The sequence below is a fragment of the Pungitius pungitius genome, chromosome 8, assembly GCF_949316345.1.
Source record: "Pungitius pungitius chromosome 8, fPunPun2.1, whole genome shotgun sequence".
Classification (NCBI taxonomy): Eukaryota; Metazoa; Chordata; class Actinopteri; order Perciformes; family Gasterosteidae; genus Pungitius; species Pungitius pungitius.
The window spans coordinates 510,604-520,917 of NC_084907.1; the positions used below are offsets into that span (position 1 = coordinate 510,604).

General features: G+C 48.1%; 2 protein-coding genes across 2 annotated transcripts; both read right to left on the minus strand.

Moving 5' to 3' along the window:
* Positions 1-2,796: 2,796 nt before the first annotated feature.
* On the minus strand, positions 2,797-6,561 carry tgm5l (transglutaminase 5, like). Its single transcript, XM_037490912.2, has 14 exons — positions 6,523-6,561; positions 6,249-6,431; positions 5,935-6,168; positions 5,574-5,692; positions 5,279-5,407; positions 4,960-5,137; positions 4,736-4,871; positions 4,556-4,659; positions 4,227-4,466; positions 4,084-4,146; positions 3,803-4,012; positions 3,561-3,718; positions 3,314-3,450; positions 2,797-3,130 (listed from the first exon to the last, which is right to left on the minus strand). The coding sequence occupies exons 1-14, from the start codon at positions 6,527-6,529 to the stop codon at positions 2,977-2,979; spliced, it is 2,052 nt and encodes a 683-aa protein (XP_037346809.2). The 5' UTR covers positions 6,530-6,561; the 3' UTR covers positions 2,797-2,976.
* Positions 6,562-7,823: 1,262 nt separating this feature from the next.
* On the minus strand, positions 7,824-10,034 carry pxmp4 (peroxisomal membrane protein 4). The gene is made up of 4 exons (XM_037490323.2): positions 9,836-10,034; positions 8,812-8,874; positions 8,535-8,733; positions 7,824-8,462 (listed from the first exon to the last, which is right to left on the minus strand). The coding sequence occupies exons 1-4, from the start codon at positions 9,946-9,948 to the stop codon at positions 8,199-8,201; spliced, it is 639 nt and encodes a 212-aa protein (XP_037346220.1). The 5' UTR covers positions 9,949-10,034; the 3' UTR covers positions 7,824-8,198.
* Between the last annotated feature and the right edge of the window lie 280 nt (positions 10,035-10,314).

Sequence of the window (10,314 nt, forward strand, 5' to 3'; positions counted from 1 at the left end):
AAAAGATTCTTCATCATTCTTGACAATGCCATCATAACTCAAGTGAACGCGCCTTGTGTTTCTGCATAACGCCTAGGGTTCACTTCTCTGAAACAACCAGTGGGGACAATGCCCCCACTACTACCTCCGCGGTAGTGCGCTCAAGACTTGACGGGTGGGATTTGAACCCACTGGCGGTGCGCACAGAGGCTTTTGGCACCCTGCACTCACCCCTACACTACCAGTCCTGGTCACATTTTGGCAACTTTGATTCTCCTATTTAACCTTGAGCATGTGAGTTAAACCTCAAAACTCTTTTTAAATGCTATTTCCACATCTGGGCTTGAACCCACAACCTTCAAATGCAGTGCAGGCTTGTGGCAGCAGCTCTTCCACTGTGCTACTTCACCACACACTAATCAGCCCTTTGTTTGTTGTATTTAACCTTGAGATTGCTACTCAAACCTGAAGTAAAGCCAAAGACTCAAACCAAAGACTGGGCCTGAACCCACAACCTACAGGGTAAGGACAGTAGCTCCTCAGCTCTTGTGCTGCACTACCTCACCATGCACCAATTAAAATTTTGTTTCTCATATTTAACCTTGAGACTGCTGATCAAACCTCAAAACTCTTTCAAAGCAGAAGTGTCTGCATGAAGAGGGCATGAACCCACAACCTCAGACAGCAGGTTGGAGCCTGCAGCCCTTCAGTTGTTCCCTTGTGCTATTCAAGCACATGCCTCATTGTGTCCGTTTCTCATATTAGACCTTGGGATTGTTTACTAAACCTCAAAACTGTTTCAAAGTTTACAGTTTGAAGCCCTGACTGCAACCAAACCCTCCTTCTGAGAGAGCAGGTTTGAACTGAGGATCCTCCACACTTCAGCCTTCCTGCTATCTCCCTGCACTGTTCCACCACACACCTGTTGATGCTTTTGAATCCAACCTCAATTCTCATAGATTCTCAGGCTGGAATCCACAACCGTTCCATACCGTTATAATAGAATTGCAGGTCAAGTAAAGTCATATAATGGCATTTCTAATAAAGCCCTAGTTGATTTCACTACTTTTATGCTGTGATCCTTATTTCACTTTTTTCGACATGTGTGCTGATGCCCGCGTGTGAATTGAGAGGATCCATACCGACTCCCCTATGGATCTAAACCAGTCTGAGGGTCCTCCTCAGCTGAGTGGAGAATAAATCCCGAAAGAAATAAACACGTTTGACACACGGCACCTTGAGGAGAGAGAATCAAATCCCAAATGTGGATCAGGAAGGTCAGCTTTGATTCCACTAGAGACACCAGAACTCACCATGATGCAGTGTCACTGTTAACTGAACTTTGTTCTTAGTCAAACTGTAGTTAAGAGTAACAGGCTCTCTGAACTATTCAGGTCTATTAGTTGTTCACATGAAAGGTTAATTTCCTTTTGAGTAAATAAGCAACTTAAAAGGGAAAAATGAGATTTATTTCCAAGCTGGTACACGTTATCCCTCTGCCTCGTACACTAGGACACACCTGTTGATGCTTTTGAATCCAACCTCAATTCTCATAGATTCTCAGGCTGGAATCCACAACCGTTCCATACCGTTATAATAGAATTGCAGGTCAAGTAAAGTCATATAATGGCATTTCTAATAAAGCCCTAGTTGATTTCACTACTTTTATGCTGTGATCCTTATTTCACTTTTTTCGACATGTGTGCTGATGCCCGCGTGTGAATTGAGAGGATCCATACCGACTCCCCTATGGAGCTAAACCAGTCTGAGGGTCCTCCTCAGCTGAGTGGAGAAAAAATCCCGGAAGAAATAAACACGTTTGACACACGGCACCTTGAGGAGAGAGAATCAAATCCCAAATGTGGATCAGGAAGGTCAGCTTTGATTCCACTAGAGACACCAGAACTCACCATGATTCACAGTGTCACTGTTTGTTTAATTTAAAATTAGGGCCGGGACTTTAGCGCGTTAATTACGATTAATTAATTACAATGTGAATTAAGATTAATTAATTACACAAAAAATAACACATTAAACATTTTTTACGCATTTTTACACTTATTTTTTGCACCGCGGAACGTTTCTCACTGGATGAGTTTCGGGGGGACCGATTATACTGGAGCACCAACTAGCGTCCATGACTTCAGACAACAACAAACCACAGTGAACATGAACGAAGAAGCTGACGAGACCGTGTCGGGTGGCCCCGTGAATGGGAAATCTTCTTATAATAAACACACGGATGGAAGCGTCGATAGAGCGTGGTTGTGTGCAAGCTGTGCAACAAGGAATTCACATCGAGCCTCAAGTATCACCTCAACGCAACACAACTAGCAGCTAGCGTGGACGTACAAGGACCCACACCCAACCCACACTGCACCAGATGACTGGTTTAAGGACCAGGGTAACTAAGACCATAACCAATGTTCTGAATGTACTTGAAAGTATTGGTCTACTTAAAAAAACATAGTGTACAGAAGGTCTACTTACCTATAGACTACCTGAATTTCTGAAAGTACTATATTTCTAAATATGCTATTTCTACACTTGTCTGCTGGAGTTGGTTGAAGAAAAATAAAAATCCATGTGAAAAAAATTACTTCTCACTGTTCTCAGGTCAAATATTTATGCAATTAAAATCCAATTAATTTCGATTAATTAATTACAAAGCCTCTAATTAATTAGATTAATATTTTTAATCGAGTCCCGGCCCTAGTTTAAACCCGACCTTTAAAGAGGAAATGTCTCCCTCTTCAGGGCAGAACGTGAACTTCATTTTATACTCTGGAGAAGAAAAGGAACAACATTACATTTAAATATTAGGGTTTTTATTTTTTAAACAAAATAAAGATCACAATTTCACATTAAATAAATAAGTCAATATAATTTAGATTCACGGTTAAAAAAAATCATACAAAACAATAGAAGAACATGAAGATTGTGCAATTGATGCTGCCACCTGGTGCCATTATCTCTCAGGTAGGAGACCAGTGAGGCTCACGCGGCGCCTACGTGGAGCATCTGGAAGCCTCTGATGGTGGAGTTGGTGTCTGAGAGCAGCAGGCTGGCCTGCAGCATCTTCTGTCCCACCTTGCTGGGGGTGAAGGTGATGCGCTGCGACGCGCTGCTGCCGGGACGCACGGCGAGCATCCTGCACAAGTCCACAGAGCACCGTGTCATTTTTATCTCTCACTACAGCTGAGTGAACAAGATTCTCTCTTCACCCTCCGCGATTCACACACCCAAAATAAAATCAGTCAGCAGAGGAACATTTGATTCCTCTGGGACACGCCTACGTTGGAACATTCCACAAATCACAGAGGCCGCTTCTCACCTGAAGTGAAGTTTGCCCTGAATGAGCCCGGCGCCTGCTACGCTCAGCATCCCGCTCACCGGGTGGGCCCACGTGTTGCTGAAGGTCACTGTGGCCTCCTGCTTCTTGTGACGGACCACGGAGTCTTCGTCCTCAACCTGGCGGACAAAGTTTGTGTCAATGACTTCGAACGCCTGTGGAACCCCCCCCTGAGTGAGACTGATCCTTCCCCTCCGTGATGGGCGACACACTTGACTCTGACTGGTACCTGGATGCTGAGCAGTGGGCCGGCGACATTGAACTCCTCCGAGGCCAGAACCCGCTCGTGGCTGGACGAGTCGACCAGCACCACTGCCAGGTTGATCAGGTCGTCCCCCCCCACGCGCTGGGACAGGGCCGGGGGGATCTGCTGGGGGATGAGCTTCACTGCAGAGACAGAGGAGGGAGAACGGCTGTCAAACAGAACCTCTGGGGTGGGAGAGTGGGTGGGTGGGGGGGGGGGGAGCCCACCTTCCATGGGGGCCAGTCGCAGGACGCCGTGGTTCTCCCACAGGGTTTCTGACGGGCTGTGGTTGTATTCTTTGACCTGCGCGTTCAGATGCACCTGCATCACCTTGGCCACCCTCTGCCTGTTGATGACCTTCACCGTGAAGAGGACGGGTTGCCCGGCAACGGGAGCTTTGTCCAGGGAGAGGAGCAGCGACACCCCCCCGGAGGAGCCTGTGAAAGGAGGGCGTGAGCCGACAGGAGGACAGTCGCTGAAGATGCTCAAAGGTTCAAAAGAAAGTTACCTGTGCTTAGTGTGGAGGTCGCCGACATATTGGAACGTCTCGAGGAAAGCGTTGACGTCGGACCTGGTGAAGATCAAAGAACAGGAAGTAAGTATGGAGGCCCGGCAGCGAGCGTCGGTGGGACTGGACCTCGGCCGCCGTACTTGTCACGGGTTTGTAGTCTCCGGTGAGGTTCTGGAGTCTCTGCAGGCCGACGGCTTTGGTGCAGATGAGGGACCCCACCCTCTCCGTGTCCGTGCTGCAGCGGATCACCTGACCCTGGCTCACTATGACCGCGTGGACGTCGGCGTTCACCGCGGCGCAGACGAAGGGGACGTCGAAGGGCAGGTCGACGCGCCGCTCCTTCACTGCTGCCACGGGTGCGGGGCCGCAGCAGAACACGCCTGGAACACGCCAACGACACGGAAAGAGAGGTCACGGCGGCGTTCGGGTTCGAGAACGAGTTCAGGCGGGAAAGAAACGCGGCGCACACCTGCGCTCCTCTCCTGGGGGGTCGGGTCGAGGACCTGCCAGCCGTCCAGCCCTGAGCCCAGATCGGGGCGAGTCATCCAGCACTCCACCCACACGTGGAAGTTCCTGTGAGGAGGAGCACAGTCATGAATGCGCCGATGGAGGAAGGTCTTCAGAGGGCAGGCGGACGTGGACCACTGACCAGATGCTGTCGGCGCTGCGCTCCAGCTTCTGCCCCGTTTCGCTGTAGAACTCCTCGATCACCAGGTTTCCGTTGGTGTCGTGGGCCGAGTTGAAGTTTGTGACGACGCGGCACGGAATGCCGAGAGCTCTCATGACTGACGGAGGGGAGAGAAAGCAGAGGTCAGCAGGGAGGTGACCCCGGCGTGCTCCTCCCACACCCAGCACCCAACGCGATGGAAGCACCTGTGCACATGACGGCGGCGAACACCCAGCACTGGCCGTACTTGACGGGTCTGTAGCCAGAGGCGGCCCACTGGGTCAAGATGTCCCCGCTGCCGGTCCACCGGGAGGGGTCGACGCCGTCTTTGTAGCCCCCTTTCCATTTGCCCTTCAGCACGCCGCGGTCGTCTTCACTGTTGATCTGAGCATCAGAGATGAAGATGAAGATGAAGAGTCCAGTGTGTCTGCCTGCAGATCTGCAGGTACCAAACCCACGCCTCGACGTGCGGGTGATGAGCAGGAAGTAACAACACCCTGGTGTCAGAGGTCAGAGGTCACTCACCATGGCGGACACGACGCGGCTGATGTAGACGGGGTTGTTTCTGTTCAGGTAGTCTTCTCCTTGGTTCTTCTGGTGCTGAGGGGTGACTTGGAGCAGATTCAGACAGGCCTCCAGGACACCTGGCTCGAACTAAACACACATCACAGCTCAGTTCTTCTCTCGTCTTTTATTGTTTGATATTTCACCTGATGATGAGGAACATTTTTATATTCTGTTTGCATTGGTGTGAAACTCTCTGCTTTGGGACCCTTCAGTGAACAAGAACATCTGCAAACAGATGTGTGTTTGTTTATACCTGGTCATAGGACCACGGTCTTGACACAATATTTCCAGATGTTCCTTTAAACAGCAGCCCGGAGTCGTTGTGGATGTATTCTTCTCTCTGGTCCTCAAAGGGAATGTAGACAGCGTCCTCTGCAAGAAGCAAACACCACATTTAGACATGTGACAACACGTAAGTGACTAAAGGCATGAAGCACATGTCTTCTGCTGTGCAAACTTCTTGGAGTTAACTCAAACAGAAATGTTTATGAGCCACTTTGGGGATTCCTTAATCTGTTTTTTTTGGCTGTAATTCACCTTTTTTGCTTTTTCAAGGAGATACCAACAAAGTGCGACCTATGGAGATGTGTGTGAGGCCTCTGATGTTCACTCACCGCGGCACCAGGGGTTGCAGAGCAGGATGAATCTGCTGAGCGCCGAGGTGGTCTTTCCTCCCGGAGAGGAGGCGCACAGCAGGAGGCCGTAGCATCCCACGGCGGCGGAGGCCGGGGAGTGGAGGAGGATGGAGGGCTTCTGGAGGTTCAGGCCCCGTGGGTCAAAGCAGGCGCTCCAGCGGGAGGAGGAGACCTTCTCGGGGAAAGTGACCCGCGTCACCACATACAGGCGGCCTGCGGAGAGGAGAGAGTGAGCGGAGCGAGTCTCCTCAGGCGTCCACGCGGTGACGGCGTGAAGGGGGGGGGGGGTGTACCTAGCATGACTTTGATCCACAGCGAGTCGCTCTGCGGGTTGAAGGGCCGGCCCCCCAGCTGCAGGCTGATCCTCAGCGGGGCCCCCCTCCGCACCACCAGGATCTTAGAGCTGCTGAAGCCCTCCGTCTTGTGGCTCTGCAGGTTCGCAGAGATTTCCAAGTTGACATTTTGTATTTTCAAGTCTGTGAATGAAGGGAAACAAATTAAGACAAAAGCATTTTGTTAGAAGCAACGAAAACACAGAAAGTGGAGGAAGAGAAAGGCAAATCTCACCTTCCATGGAGTGGGTTTGCTTAATGCTGAATCCCTGCGGTGTCTCTGTGCCTTTTAAACGCTGCCCCGCCTTGTGAAGGGCCGGGTGGGGCAGATCATCACGAAGGTGCTTCTGTCAAACCAAACCGGTTTGTCTCATTGTTACTTAGTGTGTCATGTGTATCTAAACAGAACCTGATGCACTCCTCCTGCGTGGTTTCATGCGTTAAATAAGCAGACTCACCCAGTTCCACCGAAGCTGCTTTCATCCATTCATCCATCCGACTCTCACTAACTACTGTAACTACTGTGGGATTAGTGGGACTTCAGACTTTGTCTGAGCTTAATTCACACTGAAGTGATTTAGGGGTTTTTGTATTTAGGGTCAGAGACTTTCTATAAATACTGGATGAATCAATAAAGGGTTTTTGAACCAAATATCCCAACGTTTACGTGTCTTTTACTTGTAGTTCATATGACTTTATTACTTTTAAATGACTCACGCAGCACTGCTGACTATAAGAATCCTCCCATCCATTAGTTTGACTTTTATCGATCACTTTTATACAGCAGCATGTCGTGTGAAACATGAGCTGATGAGCAAGTGATTGGCGTTTCCGTTGATGTCACATGTCACATGTTGAGATTTGCCCGAGAGATTAAATGGTTTATTGCATAAACTGCTCAACACCCAAGAATCAGGAAGGAATGTAGAGCACAGTGAGTGGGAGACATTTCTGGAACATGAACATCGTCTCAAGGTCACGACAAGGACCGTGGCTTCAAGTGCGTTGCTGAGTCTCCAAATCACAGAGAGACGTTTAACACAAAAATACGAGACACGAGAGGACAACCGTCTTAAATTCTTCTTTTAACGCGTCGGCACAAAGATCAGGATTCCAGGGAGCTGTGAGGGACACAGAGTCTCTAATCTATGAAATGGCATTCTTCCAGCGCTGTGATGCAATAGAAGTACACAGCAGTAGCACCACATCTTTAATACGTCATCGTGGTTGCTTGGTAACTAAAGGAGAATAAAGATTACAACCAAATAAGCAGAAAAGGCTTCACCTCGTGGTCTGTGGACATTTGTTCTTTCTGCTGGGATCATTTATTCAAGAACATCATACATTATAAACTGATGCGTAGGTCTAGTTGGTGGAGCTGTCTTAAAAACAATATTTGAATAGCTGGTTTCACTTTATTTTATTATTCTGCAGGAAGACATGTGGAAACTAATTATCAGACAATTCAACCATAGTTCACACACGCGCGCGCGCGCGCGCGCGCGCGCGCGCGCGACTTCAGTTGGTCTCTGAGCAGCCAGGTGCAGGAGCAGACATGGTTCATGTTAGATTATTTTAATTTCATAATATGCATAACTAAAGGCACAACTTGGGTCAGGCACATGAAACACATCCAACAAAAACATTGATACGATTTTCAGATTTAAAGGGAACACATTTTTCCTTTAAATCCATGTGGTCTAATAGCCGTAATGGTATGCAAATATATTGGTCTATTTTAATGGGAAAAACACACAAAAATGAACTCATGTCAATGAATTATTTTCATTTGCGACAACAAATTATACTATAAATGTAATATTCATTAAAAAAATGCATTGCTTCAATATTAATTAATTGTAGAGAGCTATTCAATAATCCTAAAACATTTTAAATATTTCAACATAATGTTTAAGCAGCAGTCCGTGGCTTATTATAAAGGAGGAAGTCGGTGATGTCGTGCCACACGTTGCTGTCGTGGTAGAGGTAGCTCATGGAGGACTGCAGCGAGGGCTGGAGGGTGTGGGGGTAATACTCAAACAACCACAGCACAACGCCCCACACCAGCGTGGCAAAGAGGGGGAAAGGGTCACGTTGAGGCCGCGGGACGAGTCCTTTCTCCACGGCCAGCCGGGAGAGGGCGAACAGGATCCTCGACAGCAGGTACATGTTGATCTAGAGCAGAGGGTCGGCACTGACTGAACGCATGGGCAGATTGCAGCAGATGTTTGGTCCATGGGCACATACCTGGCTGTTGATGTTGTTGTTGTCTCCAAACACCAACCAGCCGCCAACGCAGGCGGCCAGAAAGGAGTGAGACTGGAGTCTCTTCCCCTGGCATCGCTCCTGCAAGCCCTGCAGTCCTTTGTAGGTGAACACAAAGCACGCCAGGTTGCGGGAGTGCGTGTACGTGGCCTTCAAAATGGCTTTGAGCTTGTCCTTCAAACTATTGGAGAGAAGAAGAAAAAGGAATGTTTAATTAAAGCTCAAGATGAATGCAGTGGGGTGCTGATTGAATCCTTACCTGCCACTTCGGAATAGAAATGTCATAACCAGAGCATGTGGGGCTCGGATTTTGGCCCCATATCTAAATGTGGGGTGAAGAAAAAACCGAATTAATACGATGTCAGTAACACACCTGTAGTGCTGCAGCTGATAAGACCTGTTAGCTACAAGCTAGCTGTGGTAACACACCTGTAGTGCTGCAGCTGATACGACCTGTTAGCTACAAGCTAGCTATGGTAACACACCTGAAGTGCTGCAGCTGATAAGACCTGTTAGCTACAAGCTAGCTATGGTAACACACCTGTAGTGCTGCAGCTGATAAGACCTGTTAGCTACAAGCTAGCTATGGTAACACACCTGTAGTGCTGCAGCTGATAAGACCTTTTAGCTACAAGCTAGCTATGGTAACACACCTGTAGTGCTGCAGCTGATAAGACCTGTTAGCTACAAGCTAGCTATGGTAACACACCTGTAGTGCTGCAGCTGATAAGACCTGTTAGTTACAAGCTAGCTGTGGTAACACACCTGTAGTGCTGCAGCTGATAAGACCTGTTAGCTACAAACTAGCTATGGTAACACACCTGTAGTGCTGCAGCTGATAAGACCTGTTAGCTACAAGCTAGCTGTGGTAACACCTGTAGTGTTGCAGCTGATAAGACCTGTTAGCTACAAGCTAGCTGGGGTAACACACCTGTAGTGCTGCAGCTGATAAGACCTGTTAGCTACAAGCTAGCTGTGGTAACACACCTGTAGTGCTGCAGCTGATAAGACCTGTTAGCTACAAGCTAGCTGTGGTAACACACCTGTAGTGCTGCAGCTGATAAGACATGTTAGCTACAAGCTAGCTGTGGTAACACACCTGTAGTGCTGCAGCTGATACGACCTGTTAGCTACAAGCTAGCTGTGGTAACACACCTGTAGTGCTGCAGCTGATACCATAGGTTAGGTCAGCGAACATAGCAGCTAGCTGTGTAAATAGGTAACATTGGGTTAAGCTCTATTAACGTGAAACTAGCCAACTTGCTTTTAAGCTTTTCACTTACACGGCGCCATTTCTGAATCCTTTCAACACGGCCAATGCCGCCTTGTACTTCTCGCGCTGCAGCAGGTGGTTCACGGTGTACAGGAGCGTTCTAATCACATCGGGACCTGCCATGACTTTCAACCCAGCAGCGTGAGCTCGGTCTCATGTTGCAGACTTTGAACGGTGTGTCACAGCGAAAGTGTTCCGTGGTGCAGCATCAGCGCAAAGGTTCCTATGTAAACTAGGCCCGGTGTTTTAAAATCAATCAAAGGAAATATTAGATGTGTTAATGTCTCCATTCAGCTCGCTTAAATGTACAGCAAAGTCAAAAAGCATTTAATTTTGTCGTCACATAAAACTATGAAAAGTAAAAGTAGTAATATGACTATGGAAAGAATAAGTAGAATTCTCCCAGTATACATTTAAGGACGTACAAGTAAACATTCTCCAAGTCAACAACCATGCTCACAGTAAGATACATTAATAGATTTAAACATT